Below are 23667 nucleotides of genomic sequence, written 5' to 3'. Positions count from 1 at the left end.
TTATTCCTTTCTGTCGAAGAGCATAGGCTTGAAACATAAAAGACCTTTCTATTTTTCCTGAGTGTCAAACTAATACACATGCTTGTTAATACACCTGTCTTTGTTTTTCTATAAATTTGAACAACACACAAACACACACACAATCTGTGAGGTACTTAAGGGGTTACATAAAAGAGACAACATCTCAACTTATGAACATTAAAAAAAATTTAATTGTGAAATATGATTTCGTGTTTTAAGACTATGCACCCATCCACCCACACACATACATACATACACAAACAAAACATATTTGCACAGAATATAAACAGAGCACCCTTATCATGGTAGACAACCTCGAAAATAGTTTAGAGAATTGCCTTTAATAGAAGAGGGGCCATGCCATCTGGTTGGTGCGCAGAATGTCTGTTCAGGGAAATTACTCATAAGACGCCGCAGCAGCAGTGTGTGCCTCAGGAGATAACAAGCATTCTTAGTGCAGCTCTCTGCATCTCCTTACCCCCACCCTCTGTTCATGCTGGCATAAATTACACACACACACACACACACACACACCACACACACACACACAATTTAGGGGAAATACCAAAAAGAAGCAAAGCTTGACACAGAAAGCCTAAAGATTTTTGAGACACAAATTTCAAAATATTTATTTTAAACATTGACAACAATAATCAACATCCAGAAAATATCTTTGAAAAGCAAGAGATGTGTAGGCTGGTGGGGATATACTTTGTCCAAAGTTCATTTCTTCTCTTTCAAAACAAAAGAGATGGTTTATTATAACCACCACCAGCAGTAGTAGTAGTAGCAGCAGCATCACAACACTTGGTCTAAAAGAAATACTAACCTTAATTCAAACAATGTTATTGTTTATACAATTTCTTTTCAATTTTTTTTCCCCCCTTGCCTTTAAAAGGCAGAGAGACTCATTTTGGCTAAAATCAACAATTTGTATTGTAGCACCACACCATTACCAGTCTTTGCACCACAAAATAAATATTGAAAAAAGAAACAAAGATAAAAAGAAAAAAATACCATCTGACATTTTGTGAGTGGAGAATAGGAAGCGAAATATAAAAAGGAAATGCTTGGCATTTTGAGAGATGTGTCAGTGACTTTGCACCAACAACAATTAAACAGGAAAGACAAAGCAGAATTCGTTTGGTTCGGCATGGTAATAATTGGCAGTGGTAAGTGTAAGAAGGATGGTAGATTCTGAAAGGTACGGAGAGAAGATGAAGCAGCAGATTGCAGTTCCTGATTAAAAATCTCTATCAAAGAGTGTTATGCAGAAAGATAAGATCCCATCACCTGGACTTGCATGGTGGGAGTGATTGCTGCTGTTGTTGTTGTTGTTGTTATTATTGGAATGGTGAAGAGCAAAACTGGTAGAGAATGCCTTGTATTAAGTTATCTCCCTTTAGATTCCAGGTTCAATTAGTGCTAGTATTGACTCAGCTCGTTACTCCATCTGAGGTCAATGCAATCAAGGATTGGGGTTACTCAACCCAATGAGACTCTCTCCCCAAATTTCTGGTGCTTTGTCTTTTTGAAAATTTCTACCATTATTATCATTCTTTAAGGTGGCAAGCTTAGCATTCTGAGTTCAAATTCCATCAAGATCAACTTTGCATTTCATCCTTTCAGGGTTGATAAAATAAATACCAGTTGAATACTGGTGTCAATGTAATCGCCTTACCCACTACCCAAAAATGTGGCCTTGTGCCAAAATTTGAAATCATAATTATTAATATTATGAACAATTGGCACACAATTGATAGAGCACCAGAATTTCAGGATTTTCTCTGTTTCTTTACATTCAGAGTTCAGGTACCAATGAAGAGAACTTTCATTTGTATTCCTCCAGAGATGAAATACCGGTCAAGTACTGTGGTCAATGGTATCCACTAACCACATCACTCAAACCTGCTAGCCTAACTTAGAGACAATTATTATTCTTTTCTACTCTAGGCACAAGGCCCGAAATTTTGGGGGAGGGGGCCAGTTGATTAGATTGACCCCAGTACACAACTGGTACTTAATTTATTGACCCCCAAAAGGATGAAAGGCAAAGTCGAACTCAGCAGAATTTGAACTCAGAACATAGCAGCAGACGAAATACTGCTAAGCATTTTGCCCAGTGTTCTAACGTTTCTGCCAGCTCACCACCTTGAGACAATTATTATTATTATTATTATTATTATTATTAACACTTGGCAAAATTGTTAGAGCAGAGGACAAAATATCTTGCAGTATTTCTTCTGGTTCTTAGGGTTCCAAGTTCAAATATCATCAAAGTCCCAATAAGTAAGGTGAGATCACAGCCGTGGCCAATGCCAGTGTCACATAATCAGCCCCTTTAAAAGTTCTCTTGAATCATCAGACGATATGCTGTGCTTGAGAAGACCTGTTGAGTCAAGTGAAATCGGAGTCATGGCTGATGCCAGTGCCACCTGACTGGCTCCTGTGCCAGTGGAACATAAAAAGCACCATCAGAATGTGGTCAATGCCGATACCACCTGGCGGGCTCCCGTGCCACATAAAAAGCACCCACTACACTCTCGGAGTGGCTGAAGTTAGGAAGGGCATCCAGCTGTAGAAACCTTGCCAGATCAGATTGAAGCTAGGGGCAGTCTACTGGCTTGCCAGTCCTCAATCAAACCGTCCAACCCATGCCAGCATGGAAAACAGACGTTAAGCAATGATGATGAGAAAATTCCAAGAGGGAGATCACCATCCAGGACCAGTCAAGGATCTCCATTTACCCAGCATTACTTTAACTGAGCTGTAAGTGCACTTTGCCAGCTGTATTTCCTGACCTACAGACACTCAATGTAGGCCCATCCACTCAAGCTAATAATAATGATGATTTCAGTTGATTAGACCGATTTTTAAAGAAAAACAGGTATAAGGAATTGCAATCAACCTATGTATATTGAATGTATATTTCTTTATTGAGCCCCACTCTCCTGTGCAGAGAGATGAAAAAAAAAAAGTTAATGCTACAAAAACTAAACACAGAATATTTAGAGGCAAACCCAAACATTGCAAAATGTTTAATTTGGCACTCTACCATTCTGCTATCTTCACCAGACAAATAAAAATAACAAGAACATCAGTGGTAGTAATTAGGGAAGCCCAGAAATTATTTTGCAAAACTTTAAGCAGAAGCTAAAAAGAATTTTAAGGAAAAATAATAATAACAATGTGAATAAGATTTTCCTTTTTGTGTAGATAAATAAATAACCGTGAAGAAAATGCCCCTTTTTTTTTTTATTAATTTGCTTTTTTAGTGACGTGCAAACACACATGTTGAATAAGAGAATTATCTGGAATAAAAGACAACCTACCCAAGAAGATATTCGTAATTCACTCTGTTTGGAATAGAAAAAGTTAAGAGAAAAAAAAAAAGAAAAAAAACAGCAAAAATAAGAGAAAATCTATAAATTAGATTAATAGAATAAAACCAGATGAAAATTACGTAAAACACACATAAAACACGTGCATCTGTATGTGTATGTATGATGTATGTATGTATGTGTGTGTGTGTGTATATATATATATATATATATACATAGATATATATATACATAGATATATACACATATACATACATATATATACACATATACATACATATATATATATACACATATATATATATATATATATATATATATATATATGACTAATGTGGATATACAAATGAGGAATAAGCAGAGTTTATTTACTCATTTAGTTGAAGTGATATGTAAACAAATTTAATATGAAGAGAAAATGTGATAGGCTACATGCATTTGTTTACTCATAGACACAAGTTAGTATAAATCCACACCCAAGAACCTAGAGAAACGGAGTGAGAGGGAGACAGAGATATAAAAATACATACAAATCCACGTTGCGGGGGGGGGGGTCTGTGTGTCTATAGAGACTCCTGGAACAAGCAACACACAGTGCCCTTGGGCAAGGAATGTCACTTCATGTCCCAGCAAGAAATGAAGACCAGTCAGCTGCTGGTGCAGCTGTCATATGCTTAGCTGGAGTGGAAGAGCCATCATTCATACATGCATACATACATATGCATGTGTGTGCACACACTACAAACAAACATATAGAGAGAGAGGGGGAGAGAGGCAGCAATGTAGATAAACATAGTCAAGCTTGATATATATGTAACTATGCCTGTTGTATGGATTTTGTTTATGCTACAAAATGGCATATAAATGTCAGGTCGTGACTCCTCCTCATTCCCACCAGGCTGGTATCTACATTAGGGGCACAATTGCTAGTGCTCAGTCCACAGCCCTACAATTGAAACCACAAGAAAATAAACACTCTGCTTTTACCAGTCTTCTCTTGAAAAGGGGAGTTGGACTTACTGTAATATCTTTATGTGATCAGTCACCAGTTACATAACCATGACTTTTGCATATAACACCAGCAAATCATGATTATGTAACACTTGGCTTCCTGAAACAGCTGTTGAGTTTAAGACATTACATAATTTCTTTATGTATGTGTGTGTGTGTGTGTGTGTGTGTGTGTGTGTGTGTGTGTGTGTGTATACATACATACACACACACACACACACACACACGCATGCATACGTATCAAGTCTAACTGTGTCAGTCAAAATTAATACCTGCATATTGAATTTCTCTTATAGCCACTGTTGACGCTGTGGGCCTTTCCCAAGATCAAGAGGTCAGGGTTTAAGTTTGAAGTCATTCAAGCACTACTACCTGTTTTCTACACTGAGCTTATCTTGCTTTCTCTTACTTACTGTGTATGTGTGTGTATATGTACACATACACACACACACACACACACAGATGCAGATACAGATACAAATATAAACATGTTTATTTGATAATTTAGTGTGGATTTATATTAACTGGTGTATTCATAGTAATAATGTTAAAGATAAACAGATAAGTTTGAAACTTTAGTGGGACATGCACGGCCATTAATCATGAAACCATTTTAGTTTTCTTCATGCTGGTTACAAATACGATCTAACTGGCTTCTTGTAATTGTCTCGATTGTTTCTCAGAAAACAGAATGATTGAGGAAGGTATACAGGAGGTCAAGGTTTAGAGGAGCAGAGAAGATAGCAGTAAATAAATGGAACAAAGCTCAATGGTGTCATTGTTTTACCATTCCAGGCAACAAAGAATCTTTCCCCCCAAATCCACCCAAGTTGTTTCTGCTTCAGGCAGTTCTCCAGGCCATATCGCAAATGGGCGTAGATGAGATGATCAATTCAGGAATGCAATAAATAGATGCAAAAGATTTTGCTCATCCAGTAAAATAGTAAACTGGAATAGAACAAATTCAGTTAATACAGAGTATTGTGTAAGAGGGGGAGGGATATATATGATCGTTTTATGTTTATTATATAAACATTAATAAACGCACAGAATTATCTGAAATATTTTTTCTGGATATGAAGTGGTGCTATTTTACTTGCTATAAATAAATCATGTGTCAGCATGGAAAGACGGATGTTAAATGATAATGACTATATATGAGTGTGTGTCTACCAGTACTGCCTGACTGGCCTTCATTGCCAGTGGCACGTAAAAGCACCCACTACACTCTCGGAGTGGTTGGTGTTAGGAAGGGTATCTAGCTGTAGAAACTCTGCCAGATCAGATTGGAGTCTGGTGCAGCCATCTGGTTCGCCAGACCTCAGTCAAATCGTCCAACCCATGCTAGCATGGAAAGCGGATGTTAAACGATGATGATATATATATACAAAATATAGGGGTTTAGTTCACAGGTGATCTAAACGACTAAGTACACTAAGTAAGTGCTGTAATGTATTACCAGGGCTCCAAGGTTATAGCCGAGACGGTAGTTATGGAGCCATTGTAGATTTCCTGGACTATAATAGATTCTGGTATCCCATATCAGGGCCAGCACTCCATTTGTGGCCTCAAAATTTTAACTCATAACTCACCACAATTGCTTAACAAACACAACGAAGCCCTCACAACATGTAAACACAAATTCTTCCACACTTTCAAATTCTTCCCTAAATCCAAATGTAAATAAATTCACCCCCACCACCACCACGAATAACCCCCACATACAAATCTATATCTTCCTCATTTTACTTATTTGTCTCCAATAACGGAATATCCATACTCTGGAATATCCCATAAACAGCTGTAAGACTTTGAATTTTTTCAATAGTAACGACAGATATGACTTGAGATGTTTGTCTTGCCTTAATGCTTGTCTTTAACAATTATGTATGTATGTATGCATATATATATATATATATATATATATATATATATCCAATCCATACCAGCATGAAAAATATCAGACATTAAAAAAAGTGATGATAGGAAAGGGACAGATGATGATGATGATGCTGTACAGCTGTAAGTTCTTAACATTGGTTGACTTGGTAACTCAGCTGCAAAGTTATAAGTACTTCAGCTTCCTGGTTAGAAATAATTGGAAAATCATGAACATCATGGTTGATAATATGATCCTCCTTGTAAATTTAAAGCATCATAGCTGCACGAAACGTCCTCCATGCATGATTATAACAAACACAAACAACACAAACACTGCAATACACAAAAACACAGGCACAACCGTTGTTGCAAGAGAAAACTCGTTTGAAGGAAGACGTGGGCAAAAGAAACAGTTATCCATAAACTAATACACACACGCACAGATGCTCACATAACACACACACACATACAGAAAGGCACCCACACACAGGCACCCATGCACATTGATAATCAGGCACATGCATACACAGACACCTACACATAGATATACACACATACATGCAAAGACACCTACATACACAATTGCCAGCAAACAGATGCCATAATTGACCTCCTCTTTTTGTAAGGGATGGGGGAGGGGAGAGGGGTAAGGGCAGCTGTGAAAATGAATGAAGAAGTGGGGAACAACAAAGCAATGGTGAACCTGGAGACTGGTGGATAAAACTGAAGTAGAGAACAGGCCTCATTCATCATAAAATGGAAGCTGATGATTAGGAGGAGGAGGAGGTGGGTGAGATGCTGGTAGTGAGTGGAATAGAATGATTTGATGAGGAAGATGATGTAGAAACTATCAAGAATATGAAATGCACAAAACAAAAGCAAGGAAAAAAAACACGTAACAGTCCAAAATCCATTGTTATTTTAAGCATCAGACTCAACAATTGCCTAAATGCGTTGCAATACAAGAGTTAAGTTGCTAGGTTACTGCTACAAGGGTCACAAGTTCACACTGTCACTGACATTGTGTTGTAGCTGACCACCACACCAGAAGCAAAAGAAAATTTATTCAATGTGACAACAGGAGAGGGATGGAGAGGTCAAAAATACAAAGATGAAATTATATTCAAAAGAAACTAATTCCTGATCTGAATGAATGAATGGGAAGAAGTAACAATGGTTTGTGTTAAAGAACTGTTAGAAGAAATATGAGAAGTGGAGGCCTTCATCAGAGATTTAATCAATTCTCAAAACCTTCAATACCAATTTTAGTTTTTTCACAAATACAACTGCCTGCCTTTGTTAAGTAACACAGAACAATCACTAATGTACATTTGCTGAAATGTAGTCCTAGGTACATTGTGTCAATGCTTCATCACTTATTTTAGCAACCATGCAAAGATGAAAGACAAAGACTTCAGCAGGATTTGAACTCACAACCAGAATACTGCAAAGCTTTTCTCTTCTACATTCTAACAACAATGTCAGTTTGCTGCTTTGGGGCTTCAGACTAAATAACAACCACACACACACACACACACATACAGACACACACACACACACACACTTGTGACCGATGGTGGAATTCCCCCCTGCTATGTCACCTCCAACCCCATCAACTTTTGGGGAGTTTACAGTAAAAAAGTTAGGAACTAATTTTTGTGGAGACAGACTTTCAGATTAGATTCTGAATTTTACCACATCTTTACCTGTCTGAGAGGCAAGCACTGTCCATCTTTCTCAGCAGGAAGTGAGCAAAGTAAAGCAATGAAATGAAGAGAATGGTGGCGGTGGTGGTTGAATGTTTTGAGCAGAGGAGGGAGTGATGGGAGGTGAGATAAGAAAGAAGCAGGTCTGCTGAAGCAATTATTCCTTTCTGCATTTGTTGAAGAACATAAAAGCCGTTTGTTTTTCTTTCTTCTTTGAAATGCTATAAATACCACACCAAGTCATACAACCTAATTCCTTCGACCAAATTGATACCTTACACCTGTCAATTACTTTACACTTATTTGCTGCCACAACAAGAAACCTCTCTACAAATAGCAGCCAAACCTCCCTCAAATTATACCATGAGGGAAACAGAAAGAGAAATAAAACAAGAAGATAACTTGAATGCATTGAATTATAAACTTACTTAATCAAGGTTGGCCTGGGGCTAAACAAGAACTCTCAAGATAACGGATGCTCTTTCCCTCAACTTCACAAACCTTCTCTTCTAGGGAAGTTTCTTTCCATTTAGAAATATCCAGACTGGGCATAAGCTGGGTATATGAAAGTGTATACACTTTACTCTTTTACTTGTTTCAGTCATTTGACAGCGGCCATGCTGGAGCACCGCCTTTAATCGAGCAACTCGACCCCGGGACATTCTTTTGTAAGCCCAGTAATTATTCTATCGGTCTCTTTTGCCGAACCGCTAAGTGACGGGGACATAAACACACCAGCATCGGTTGTCAAGCAATGCTAGGGGGACAAACACAGACACACACATACATACACACATATATATATATACACATATATACAACAGGCTTCTTTCAGTTTCCGTCTACCAAATCCACTCACAAAGCATTGGTCGGCCCACGGCTAAAGCAGAAGACACTTGCCCAAGATGCCACGCAGTAGGACTGAACCCAGAACCATGTGGTTGGTTAGCAAGCTACTTACCACACAGCCACTCCTGCGCCTATGTTTAGCTATACATTATGTGATTTTGTGAATATATATCTATACAGTGCCAGTGTGTCTGGGTGGACATACGATGTCTATGATTGATTTTCTGCATAAATGGTGTATAACGTGTGTTTGTGTGTATGTAGCTGCCTCAGTGCTAATGCCAATCAAATATAATATTACCACCACCATTGTTGCTATTGGTAGCTTTTCCATACTTACCAGCTTCTTTCCCCTTCTATCCCAGCAAAAACCACTGCGGCTGTCCCCTCCCCATCTTACTAGAACCACCATTACTTATCAGCAGTGTCACATGGGCCATTTGACTGGCTTGTGAAGTACTTCAAAGTGGAAGTGTTAAGCGAGCAGAGGCCGACCACAATCAGTGGCAACTCACTGAGCCAACCAGCCGAAAGAGAGCTGCTGGTAGAACCACAGCTACAAGTCTCAACATCTCTCCCTCCCTCTCTCTCTCTCATCCACAAATATGGTTGTGTGTGCATATCTGTGTGTGTGTGTGAGCGCATGTATGTGCGTTCGTGTGTGAGAGAGGAGAGAGCAATTCTTTCATGTTCCCAAACAAACGAAAGCAGTTGTATTTGTGAAAAGCTAAAATTTATGTTTATTGCAATTCCGTAAGAGGAGAAAATATTGAAGATTTGGAAAATTGATTAAATCTGTGATGAAGTTCTCCACCCCAAACATTAGGTAAATATTTCTTCTCTCAAGCATTGCAGCATACATCGAACAGGCCACACACACTAGTTTCCTCAAATTATAGTTTATCTGCATAGTAATTATTGGCTTAGATATATTTTCCTTCCAAACAAAAACCAACTCATTCAACCATGAAACATGATGTATTCCTGTGAGATTTTCTAAACAGAGACTGAGAAATTCAATAGCAAAAGCCAAGGAATTCTTCAAACAATCTCTACTACTGTCTTTAGAAACAGGAATCTCATATTTGTAAGTCCCTAAATTTTAGACCAAGAAACTTTGTAATAAAAATAAAATGACCAGTGGAAAAAGAAATAAGGAGCCAAAATTATATAACAACTAGTGAGGCGACATTAGTGAGAGTTTAACCGTTTAGTGTTTGCATTATTCTGCCAAAATTAATGCTTTTTTGACCCTTTAGTATTTAAACTGGCCATATTCGGCCAAAAAATTTAATCTGTTTTTGTTCAAACTGACCAGATCCAGGCCCTCACACCTACCCTACAATGTTATTCTACATTAAGTAATTACACCATCAAGATCTTGAAGATATGAGATAATGCATGATTAATTCAAATCAATGTGAATCAATAGGCATTATGTTTGAAAGAATAATCTGAACACTAAAGGGTTAATCCACATTGTTTTGAACTAATCATGCATTATCTTGTAGCTATGAGATTTTGATGAGGTAGCTGCTAATTTTTAAAACGATATTGTAGGGTTGGTGTGAGAGACCAGATCTGGCCTGTTTGAACATAAAACTGGCAGAATACTTTTGGCCATATATGCCCGGTTTAAATGCTAAAGGGTTAAAGGATCAGCAGGAATAAAAAAATGAGAAGCAAAACTAATCAACTTTATGACGAGCCAACAACGAAACTGCTTCATAATCAATTTCCCATACTAGAAATAGCAGCCAAATTCTCTCTAATCATACCTTAACATCTCCAAAAAGAAAGGATGAGGACAATGTAGTTGTAGATATACAAAGAGATAAGATGGTCATGGATGGAACGCATTTGGTCATACATCAACTCAATCAGAGAGCACCAAGCATAACTATCTCTCATCATTTTGGGGATAGAAGGAAAAGATCTATTGATTGGATGTAGAGCAAATTAGTGGGGGTAGTGTATCAATATGTCTATCATGGGGTCATTGAAACAGAACCCTTTCCCTTCTCAATCACTATAAAACAACAAAAAAAAACATCTCAAAATCTAGGCTTGTTCTTCAGAATAATATGCTCAATGTTAGCCATCTTCAGAAAACATAACTGCACCACATCTTAAAATCTCACTCCCATATCTGATACAGCATAGCTTTTCCCCACAATCGCACCCCCACCCACAACTCAAAATTCTCTCTCCCCTATTTCTTTTATTACTAATACAACAATTCCAGACTCTCTGACTAACAGACTATTTCCAACCTAATTACACCCGCCTCTTCTTCTCTCATCATCCCTACATCCTCTCATACCATAAAAACTTTCTACTAAACCATTCCACCCCCAATTCTGCCGCAATCTTTCCATCTCAGAACATTTCAGTTCAGATTTTCCCTTCAAGCAAGATGTCCAAACTGAACCGGTACCCGAACCCTAATCTCACTAATCTGAAAAGGCTTACAGGTGCCAAAGCTTTTTCTCTTCATTGAAACAAAAAAGAAAAAGCGTCAAGGGTGCATAGAATTCTATCTCTGACTATTCTAAAATATGGAACAACAGATGTGCCACATATATCAGCTGAGCTTAAGTCAACCTACATGTAACCATCAGTTCCCAAATCTTATTTTATGTATTTTATGCTTTGCCTCCACACCAACCCCTGTTTTTTTTTTCTTTTATTCATTTTCTGGTTTCAGTTATTGGACTGCAGCCATACTGGAGCACCAGTCTCAATGGGTTTTAATCATATCAACCCTAGTATTTATTTCATTAATCAGGTGCTTATTTTAACAATCTCTATAGAAATCAATCAATAACAAACTGCTAAGTTACAAGAGATAGAGGGTCACAACACACATGTACACACACACACACACACACTGAGAAGACTTCTGCACTGCTTCCTTATCCCAAATTCCACTTACATAGTACTGAGCAAAGTGAGGTTGTAGTGGAAGCCATTTGGCCAAGGGGCCACACAGTGAGACCCAACCCAGAGCTATGTCTTTCAGAAGCAACCTTTCCAATAATTGTTGGCATCAATGTCTTTGGACAGGATTCACAAAATGTTTTAACTACAGAAATCATTACAGATGTAAACTTGCAAAAAGTCAATTCATCAAAATAAGTGTTTATAAAATCAGGATAGTTACATAAAGTAAGCAGTAGCCATTATTCATAAGTCCTGCCAAAAATCACAGAGTGACTGACAACCCAGAGAATTAGAATGATCATATGAAGACAATCATTACACAGAACTCTCAAAAGCTGTGAACTGTAAACAAGATTAGCTCAGCTGATGACAGGTTTTATATATAGAATAAACGACACGAATCCGTTACAAGATCAATGTTCAAAATCAGGCTCCATTCTTCACAGTTACCACCATCTTCTGACACATTCTCTCTCTCACACACACACACACACACTTGAATATTCTCAAGTTTTTATTGAAATTATTAATGGCAGAAGGAAAATCTTTTCCATAATACTGAATATAAATAAAAGATGAAATTGAATTAAACAAAATTGATAAACAAGTTTGTTTTTTTTTAAATATCAAATTGGAAAAGGAAAAAAAAAGATTCTTTTTTAATGAGATGGGGAGAGGGAAAGGGGGAGTTTCACTGTTTTTAGTAAAGATTTTTTTTCTTCTTTTTTTGGTGTTCCTATAAACAAGAATCTCAAATGGTTGGCAGAAACTGTTACACCAACAGAACTCCTTTAAAGCTTTAATTTCTTAAGGCAGATCATAATGGGGGAGGAGGAGGAGGGGGAGAGAAAAGAATGCAACAGTAAAAACAAGAAAAATAAAACTGCAACAAAGAAGGGGAAAAAAAAATAGTTTGTATGGAAGGATTTAAGGGGTTTAACTTCTGAACAGAGCTTTATTGATTAATGCATCAGCACTTCATCTGTATGTGGTAGAGAATTGAAATGCAATAGGAAGGAAACGGTTCACCTCCAAACCAACCCCATTCTGACCCCACCAACACTGACTGCAGTCCCTAGTCTACTAACACACACACCACTATTTGCCCCCTGCCTGCCACTTGGATTCTTCTTGAGCAATCTTAAAAATGGAAGAGCATCAAAACAAGGGAGAAGGAGAGAGAGAAGAAGAAGAGCAACAAACACTGAGAAAGATATGGAGAAGCAATGAGTCAGAGAGAGAGAGAGAGAGAAGAAGAGAGAGAGAGAGAGAGAAAGAAGAGAGAGAGAGAGAGAGAGTCTGAATGTTGTTTATGAAAAACACAGTATTTATATGAAGCTGTTCAATCAAAAGAGTAATTGATGATGATAATAATATCAGAATTTATTATTATTATTATGATTATTATTGGCAAGCATTCAGAATCAAGAGAGAAGATCTTGTGAACAGAGTCTGCAACCTAGTTTTGGATTCTGAAGCTATTTCACATCACTTAACCGCATTGATAGTTTTGAGAAAAGCATTAACATCACAAAATCTCGTTAGATAATGGTGAGTCAAAACACTATTAGCTGGAATTATCTAAACGGTAACTACATTCTCAGCAATTACAGCCTGAGGCATAAATTTTTTTTTGCTTTTTTTTGTTTGTTTGTTTTTTTCATATCTCACCTAAACACGTCTCATTTAATTTCTGTGAGATCTGCATGAACATCACAACACCCTTTGCCATATTCCTTAAACTCTTCCTGTGCCAGGCCTAAGAAGAAATCATTAGAATCACACTCCATTTATATGCAATATCAATAATTTCTTTTATTAGCCACAGGGGCATAGATGAAGGAGACATCACAAGGATAAGAATCTACATAAGAGATTTGGAGAAAGAAATGGAAAAACAAAATCAGTTAAATGCAATAAAGCTATACATATAACAGGTGCAGAAGTGGCTGTGTGGTAAGTAGCTTACCAACCACATGGTTGCGGGTTCAGTCCCACTGCATGGCACCTTGGGCGAGTGTCTTTTACTATATATATATATATATATATATATATATATATATTATATATATATATATATATATATATATGTATATAAGTGTGTGTGTATATGTTTGTGTGTCTGTGTTTGTCCACCCCACCATCACTTGACAACCGATGCTGGTGTGCTTATGTCCCCATAACTTAGTGGTTCGGCAAAAGAGACCGATAAAATAAGTACTAGGCTTACAAAGAATAAGTCCTGGGGTCGATTTGTTCAACTAAAGGTGGTGCTCTAGCATGGCCACAGTCAAAATGACTGAAACAAAAGAATAGTATGCAAAGTATGTGATAACATGAATGATGCTGACTTCCTGATACAGGAGAAGCTCCAGCCAGGGCCACTCAAGAAACCCTGCTGATCCAGCATTCCCCTGACCACCTCCTGCTGGCCAATCTACAGGTGCAGGCTTAGAGTAAGGCCATTCACCCGAACCAAAGTCACCCATTTTATCACAAATTCACTGGCAAATAGCACTTCCCTCTTCACCTGAACTTCTTTTCTAGGTGGAACTTTAAAAGTTGATGAGGGCTTGACCACAGAGACAGGTGTCTTACCTTAATCCTTTCAGCCTCATCCACCACACACCCTCTTTTGCCATACCCACTCATCACACAAACATCACCTACTCTGCATTGTTAAAGGTGGGTGGTGGGGCAATCCTCACAATGGATTTGGCCAATGGTCAAATTCATCTGATATGCGATGACAGCTGTTCAACATCGACATAACCCCACAAGTCAGCAGTACTTGGACATTATGTGAGTGCATGCAGAATGGTAATAATGATTTTCTAATCTTGGAAGAAAGCCTGAAGTTGGGAGGAGAGCAGGTGAAATGATTCTAATGCCTCCAGTGTTCAACTGATTTTTTTTATTTTATCAACTCTGAAAAGATGGAAGGTAAAGATAAGATAACCCGACAGGATTTGAACTTAAAATGTAAAGGAATGTAACTAAACATCAAGCATTTGACTTTACCAATTCTATCCTATTCTCTTATACTGGCACAGGTGCACAAGTTCTGAGGGGACAGTTGGACAAGGGTAGTGGATTAGCTTCAACCTCAGTAGACACACCTTGGTATTTTTTTTTAATTAAGCCCCAGAGAGGAAAAAGATAAAATCGACCCCGGAAAGACTGAAATTTCATTAGACTTTCTATCGTTTTCTTTATTTGCCACAAGGGCAACAAATATAATAATTCTCTGTGTTTGATGTTTTGTGTTAATAAAAGAATCATCACCAATATTATTATTATCATTATTATTATTATTGTTGTTGTGATTGTCGATGCAATCAACTGCCACTTCCTCTATGGAAGTTGGCCTTGTGCCTAGTCAAAGAAAATTATTATTATTATTATTTTTATGATTGCTTGAGTAATTGCATTGGCAGAAATGGCCAAATGCCAAACTGAATGCTAATATTTCATTATTTCAAACATTGCTAGGTTTGACTGGCCTTTTCATTTTTCCATAACAGATACCTGTAATACACTGGGGTAGATTCAATCGTTCATTCTACTACACCTTGCTCTCCTACAATTATTAGTCAAACACCCTTATTAAAAATTATTATTATCGTTATTATTATTATTATTAGTAGTAGTAGTAGTAGCAGCAGCAGCAGTATCATTAAGGCAGCAAGCTAGCAGAATCGTTGGTGTTTTGGGGACAAAATGCTTCGCAGCATTTCTTTTAACGCCTTACATCTTGAGTTCAAATTCTGCCAAGGATAACTTAAGTTTGTCTCTCATCCCTCTAGGGACAGTCAAGTCCTGCAATCAATGTAATCAACTTACTCAATTCCCTGAAATTGCTGGCCAGGTGCCAAAATGTGAACCAATTATTATTAGAAGCATCTTCCTCTCTAGCCAAGCTTTCAACAACTTTTCCAAATAAATATTACGAGAAGAGAAAGTTGAGAGCAGAGAAGGTGCTGCCCTCTGGTGTGCTAAACAAAAGATGAATGAGGATGCTTCTACCACAAACATGCTTTTCAAAGAAGGAAAGAAAACAGGAGAGGGCACTTTGGATGCTTTGGGTAATCTGGACCTTTTTCTGTAGGGTTTTCCCTCAAGTCACCCTATGTTTTCTGACTCTCCACTTATTGCAGGAATTGAGTTCATATATTCTTTATTTTTGCTGCCCCACTTTTTTTTTTTTATTATTTGATATAAACTCCACTGTTGTGTTGCAGGTTTACATTTCATCCTTATATTGTCCTCAGAGTCTTGGGGCCTTGTAACCAATAAACAAAATTATTATTATTTACATTATTTACATTTGACAGAAATTTGCCCTCATCTTGTTTCTTGTTAATACATTTCGGCTGATATATTCTCCAGCCTTCATCAGGAGTCTTGGGGAAATTTCGAACCTGGGTTCTCATTCCTAATGTATTTTTCAATATTATTATTATTATCATTATTATTATTATTGTTATTATTATTCAGGTCACTGCCTGGAATATCAAAAAATACCTTAGGAATGAGAACCCAACTAATAAGATGAGGACAAATATCCATCAAATGTAAATAATGTACATAATTCCTCATCTCTTAAATATAGAACAAAATTATGATTATTATTATTATTATTATTATTATGATTATTATTATTATTATTATGATTATTATTATTATTATTATTATTGAGGCATTGTGCTGGCAGAATCATTAGAATACCAAGCAAAATGCTTAGCAGCATTTCATCTGAGTTCAATTTCTGCCAAGGTCGACTTTGCCTCTAACCTCTCGAAAGAACTGTTCTTCACTCCTGCTCCAGAGCGTCGGCTGCGGGGTCACTCCGAAAAGCTCTATCTGCGACGATTTCATCTCAATCAAAGGAGAGGGGCTTTCTCCGTCCGGGTTGCGGATCCGTGGACTAAGCTGCCGGACGAGATAGTGAAGATGCCGACGACCGCTCGGTTCAAAGTCTCTCTTGACCAGAAATGGCCTGAACTCTTTGCATGAACACCCTCCCTGTACATAACTCCATGTCCCCCTACGTGGCCTTGCTTTTTGCTTTTTGAGCAAAAAAATTAACTTAACTAAACATCCTTTCGGGGTCAATAAAACAAGTTGAACACTGGGGTGAAAGTAATCAACTTATCTCACCCACCGAATTGTTAGTCTTGTGCTAAAATTTTAAACAATTATTATTATTATTATCATAAACCTTGGCTGAAACCGGCTCTGGCTCTGAGTACAAATGTCTTGTTTTCATAAGTTTTGAATTAAAACCTTCCACCAAACTTTAGTCACAATTTATGTTCCTAACACTAGCTGAATGATAAATAAGTTACTTTACTAAATTCTTTGTTATATTTAAAGTAATTGAAAGAAATACAGAGCATCTCAAAATAAATACAGTAACAAAAGGGTTAAAGTGAGCTGACAGAATTGTTAATGCATTGGACAAAATGCTTAGTGGCATTTCTTCCAATTCTTTACGTGCAGAGTTCAAATTTTGCCAGAGTCAACTTTGCATTTCTTCCTCTGGAGAAAAGGATGGAAACCTCTCCACCATAATTTATGGCTTTATGCCAAAGTTAGAAATAATCATCATTACAACCAAAGACCATGATCATTCATAATTTGTAGGAGAGCTCACAAACAAATTGTAAAACAAAGATACAATTCTACACACACATACACAACCATTTTTCACCTCTGAAGTTTCTACAAGGCATAAAATATTTATCGACAAATACATTTATTTGTGAAAATAAGAATCCAAACAGAAGAACGGGGGGAAAACTGACATTAATCTTTCCCACAATTCATCATCTTTCCCTCCTTTACATAAACAGGGACTTCAATTGATGTAATTACAAAGAGAGAGAGAGAGAGAGAGAGAGAGAGAAAACATTTCCGGGAATATTATGTTACCCAAAAATTTAAAAAAAAGGAAACAAAATGGCAATCCAGATGAAAAAGCATAAAAGTAGTTTGTAAGGAAAGAGATAAAGTCAATTGACTTTGGCCTACCAAATTTAATGGAATTTATTTTTATCAGCATGGAGGAATAAAAAACAAAGTGAAGCTGGAGGAATTTGGCATCTTTTTGTTCAGTTTTTTTTACCTGCTTTACATCTAGTTTTCTATGCTGGAAGTTGTGGTGGGTGGTTCAAAAAGTATAAATTTAGATATTTGTGTATTATTAGGGTTATTATTTTTATAGGTGGACGGTTATCTTTGCAAACAGTTTGGACTCATGACTGATACATCTCACTGCTTAGCGTCATTCATATTTTTTTCCATCCCCAAATAAGATAAAAGTTCTCTGGCTGACATCTCTACTGACTGAACAATATGAGTTTGTCTTTCATCTGCACAATATCAACCATTCTGTTTGCAGTTAATTATTGAGCGACCAGTCAGCTCTGCACTTGGGTAGTTCGAATATACAAACACAAGAAATTCGGTGAGCAGAAAAAAATGTTGAGTTTAAAACTAGGGTTTCCAGATATGACCATGCTTTACTTATTGGGAGATACAGCCTTAATATTCAGAAAAATTTCATCTACATTTTAAAGATATACAAATCAGTTTGCTAATTTCACTGTTCTGGGATCAAACCACCTGTGGTTCTCATTTTTAGTTTTATCACACTTGAATTCCTAAAAGATTAAGAAGATGTACAGTTAATTCAAGAGATTATAGCCCTGAATCAATGAGAGAGTCTCCACTCCAGTGGCTGCTCAACTTGCAAGAAATAACAGTTAAATGTCCTCAAATCATCCTCTACCCTCTTAAAACTAGAAGGACACAATATAGTTGTACATATACAAGATAGATGGGATGGTTAAGGATGGAATGTCTTTGTTCAGAGGTCCGTTTGTTAAAGGATAACTTACAACTAAACAACACAGATTCTCCCTTTTAAAAAGTGGTTTAAAACCCAGATAATATCACAAACTATGGTTGCAGACATGGCTACATGGTTAAGGAGTTCACAACCACATCGTTTCAAGTTCACTATATATCTTCTCCTGAAGCACTGCGTTGGCCAATGCTTTGTGAGTGACATTTGCTTACTGGAAACTGTACAGAAGCCTGTTGTGCGTGTTTCTTGGTGTCTTTACGTTGACACCATTTAAGAAATAATGATGATATTAATATCCCAGATTAACATCATTAGCAAAGTCTGCATCAGCTTCATGTTCAATATGCAACAACATGGAGCAAAATATCATCATCATCATCATCACTGTCTGATGTCCACCTTCCATGCTGGCATGGGCTGGATGGTTTGACAGGAGCTGGCCAGGCAGGAGCCTGTACTAGAGTTCTGTGTCTTGTTTTGGCACAGTTTTTACAGCTGAATGCCCTTCCTAACACCAACCACCATGCAGAGTGGACTGAGTGCTTTTTACATGGCACGAGCAGAGGTGAGGTCAGTTTTTTGCAAGGTTTTTAAGCTGGATGCCTCTCCAAATGCCAACCACTTCACAGGGGCGCTTTAAAAAATAGGAAAAAATAAAGTTTGGCATCAGGAAGGTTACTTAGCCAGAGAATATTATGTCAGGAAGGCTCAACCAACCCATACCAGCTTGAAAAAAAAAAAATGTTAAAAATGATGATGACAATGATGATGATTGCTCACACTGGGATAAAGCAACAAATCTGAAAGGAAGAGAAAAAGGAGGACTAAAAGTACTAAACGGTACTTTGGTACAATGTCTGAAATGAGAATATTAAGAACCAAATATACAAACTTTGTACATTATTTAGTTTGGTACTCAATCATTTCTGGCACTGATTTTTCTCCCCCTCATGGATTTATCCAACCACTCATCCAACCCAATCCTTGGTTCCTCTTCCCTCAAACTTGAATGCTCCTCATGTCACAACCTCACCATCTCCCCCTCCTCTTTCCCCTACTTCGTGTTTCTCCTCTCACTGCAACTCATTTCTGTCCCTCTCTTCATACCCTAACCTCTCATCACCTGGCACAAAAGCAACCCCACCCTCGATACTGCTCTATGCTTACTTCAAGGGCCTCGTCTTCCAGTGGGCCCCACCACTGCTGGTGCCAGATAAAAAAGCCACCCAGTACACTCTATTAAGTGGTTGGCACTAGGATGGGAATCCACCCGTAGAAACCAAACCAAACCACAGAGAACAGAACTTGGTGCAGGCTTCTGACTTGTCAGCTCTTGTCAAGCCTTCCAACCCATGCCAGCAAGGAAAGAGGACTGTAAATGACAATCATCATGATTGAAACTTGATATATTTACAGTACAGAAATAAGAAACTGAGATATTAAAATTCTAACAATAAATACTATTTATGTGGGAAAAAAAAAGTCAAACTGGGGAAGGAACTAAAACACACGCTGTGATTCTGAAGTCTAAATTGTCTTAAAAACACACACGACACCATGTATAACAAACTGTTGCATAGTGGTACCTGTGTACATCATCTATTATAATCCAGTGGATTAGTTTTTGTCATTCTTTTATGTAGAATATTTTGATATTTACTCTTTTACTCTTTTACTTGTTTCAGCCATTTGACTGCGGCCATGCTGGAGCACCGCCTTTAGTCGATCAAATCGACCCCGGGACTTATTCTTTGTAAGCCCAGTACTTATTCTATCGGCCTCTTTTGCCGAACCGCCAAATGACGGGGACGTAAACACACCAGCATCGGTTGTCAAGCAATGCTAGGGGGACAAACAGAGACACACAACCCCCCCCACACACACATATATATATATATACATATATACGACGGGCTTCTTTCAGTTTCCGTCTACCAAATCCACTCACAAGGCATTGGTCGGCCCGGGGCTATAGCAGAAGACACTTGCCCAAGATGCCACGCAGTGGGACTGAACCCGGAACTATGTGGTTGGTTAGCAAGCTACTTACCACACAGCCACTCCTGCGCCTATATTCAATAAAAAATAAACTAAAAAATAAAAAAAATGAAAGCTTTTTTCACATTTTTATGGATTTTTAAAAAAATAAAAAAACTTTGCACTGAAATGCCTTGTATTATATAATAACCTAAATCTTAATTGTGATTTCAATGAAAAGTGCATATTATACAGGGAATGCCCATGGCTTAGTGGTTAGAGCACCAGGTTTTTCAATCATGAGGTAGTGAGTTTGATTCCCAGACCGGGCTGTGTGTTATGTTCTTGAGCAACAGACTTTATTTCACATTGCTCCAGTTTACTCAGCTGCAGAAATGAGTTGCAACATCACTGGTCCCAAGCTGTATCAGCCCCTTTGCCTTTTCCTTGGACAACATCAGTGGCGTGGAGAGGGAAGACACGGGCGACTGCCAGTCTTCCATAAACAACCTTGCCTGGACTTGTGCCTCACAAGGGTACATTCTAGGTGCAATCCCATGGTCATTCATGCTCAAAGGGGTCTTTACCCACTTTTACACTATGTATATATATCTATTACTTGTTTCAGTCATTTGACTGTGGTCATGATGGAGCACTGTATTTAGTCAAGCAAATCGACCCCAGGATGTATTCTTTGTAAACCTAGTACTTATTCTATCAGTCTCTTTTGCTGAACCGCTAAGTTACAGGGACATAAACACACCAGCATCGGTTGTCAAGCGATGTTGAGGGGACAAACACAGACACACACACACATATATATATATATATATATATATATATACACACACACATATATACATATGATGGGCTTCTTTCAGTTTCTGTCTACCAAATCCATTCACTAGGCTTTGGTCGGCCCGAGGCTATAGTAGAAGACTTGCCCATGGTGCGATGCAGTTGGACTGAACCTGGAACCATGTGATTGGTAAGAAAGCTACTTACCACACAGCCACTATACATATATATATATATATATATATAATAACTGGTCGAAACAAGTGTTTGTATTGTATAACTGGTGTTGCATAGTATCTCAGTGAAAAAAGCAGTAAAATTATCCTGGCTCAGTTGTAAATTGGTAAAACAGGAAATAATAGTTTATCTTATGTAAGCAAGAGAAGAATATAATTGATTAGTGTTGTGTTGGTTCTTCTGAGAGAACTATGGGAGAAGGTGGAGAGATGTAGAGAAGTACAAGAGATACTAAAAGGAGAAGGAGGAGAGGAAAAGAGAAACTAAAATGTAGAGAGAGGAACATAGAAGAGACATACAAGAGAGAGAGAGAGAGAGACACATATATATACATATACATACAATACAGACAGTCAGAGAGAAGGAGAGTTCACACAAAGAGATACAAAAGAATGTAAATAGTTGTAGTCCAACCAACAAAAGAGGGCAGTTGAGTGCAACTGCTGTGTATGTCTCTCTCTCTCTCTCTCTCTCTCTCTAAATATACCCCAATATCTAGTGTGTGTGTGTGTGTGTGTGTGTGAATGAATGCGTGTGCACACACACACACACAATTGCTTTTTACCTTTTGCATCCAGACAATACTTCATGTCTGGTCTGAATATATTCCAAGAGTCTCTACAGTGAGTGAACAATGAAATTCCTCTGAACACCAACAATACAAACAAGAACCTTCCCACCTTGTTCATTCCAGTCAGATTCTCAAAAATCTAATAATATAACACAGAAACACATGTAACAGTGTCTCTATGTGTGTAATTCATAAATCAAATGGTTGCAGAGATAATTTCCCACAATGCACCATTCTCCAAACTGTAAGACATAAAAGCCAGTCTAAGTAACACACAGAGATAATTATACTCCTTACACAAACACGAGGGCGAAAGGGAAAAAAATTTCAATAATTTTCTTTTTAACTGTACATAAAAAAAACCCCATTTATTTCATGAAATTCTAAGCAGGTATTCCTTTCTCTTTCAAGAACAATTGCATCCCAAGTTAACAACCACCAAAATTAATCAGCTTATAAGGTTATGTGATAAACATGATCATTTCACAACCATGTGGTTCTGAGTTCAATCTCACAGGACAACAACTGGGGCAAAATTTTTCTGTTGACAGATTAACCGAAGCTTTTTGAGTAATATTTGGTAAACAGAAACTATGTTGAAGCCCACCAGATGCACATATCTTCATCATCACCATCATTAGCTTATGCCCAATTTTACCATAGTGGGTTGAGGTGAGGTCTGCTTCATCACAGCATCTCGTCCCTTATGGAAGTCCTTTGTCCACCCCTTTGTCAGTTTCAGCCTCATAAGATCGACTTTCAACATATTTTCAGCCTCCCACTTCTGCAGACTCCTTCCACTTGTACCACTTCAGCTGTCTTCATCCAACTCTCAACCTTCATACACAACACATATCCGTTCCTACACTGTAGTCTTATCTCTTTTGCATGCGATGACCAATTCCTCTAATGACCATTTTCTCAGTTTAACTGTCCTCTACTCTTCAGACATGCTAACATTACACACTCTGCAGAACATAATCCTCTCATTTCTTTCCAGCTTTTGCATTTCATCCACATTCAGTGCCCACATTTGCACTTTGCAACACACGTGTCATACAATAATTTACTTTTTACTAAGAGAGACAGAGACAGAGAAACCTCTTGATACCAACAAACAGATCCCTCAATTTCTCCCGCCCCGTCCTCACTTTGGCTCCCAAGATACTGCTACAGCTACTCTCATTATTGATTAGATCACTTATCAGCAGAGGACAGCAGAATTGCCTGAAAGCTGTGTGTGTGTGCACATGCATCCACTCGTGTGCATGTATGTGTGTTTGAAGTGCTTCTATGAGTGTGCAGTGACTTTGCAAGCCTATGGTCTTCAGTTCAGTCTCACTGTGCAGCCCCATGAGCAAGTGTTTTCCACAAAGGCTGCAGGTCAACCAAAGTCTTGTGGCCTTGCTGAATTTGACATGAAAGAAACCATGCCATAAATATATGTGTGTATCCATGCCT

General features: G+C 37.8%; 1 protein-coding gene across 9 annotated transcripts in view; it reads right to left on the bottom strand.

The window, feature by feature from the left end:
- LOC115220774 (PP2C-like domain-containing protein CG9801) overlaps positions 1 to 23667 on the bottom strand; it is a 143817-nt gene that overhangs the window by 81468 nt on the left and 38682 nt on the right. For 7 of the 9 annotated variants that reach the window (XM_029790916.2, XM_029790915.2, XM_036510433.1 and 4 more), the window contains exon 2: positions 3354 to 3377. The exons of the other annotated variants lie outside the window; for them this stretch is intronic. In XM_029790916.2, the coding sequence (XP_029646776.1) occupies positions 3354 to 3377 (24 nt within the window). The remainder of the gene's footprint in view (positions 1 to 3353; positions 3378 to 23667) is intronic. 9 annotated transcript variants of the gene reach the window in all.

Source organism: Octopus sinensis, linkage group LG17 (assembly GCF_006345805.1).
Source record: "Octopus sinensis linkage group LG17, ASM634580v1, whole genome shotgun sequence".
Lineage (NCBI taxonomy): Eukaryota > Metazoa > Mollusca > Cephalopoda > Octopoda > Octopodidae > Octopus > Octopus sinensis.
Note: the sequence above shows the minus strand (reverse complement) of the source record. Positions and strands in the feature narration are given on the sequence as shown.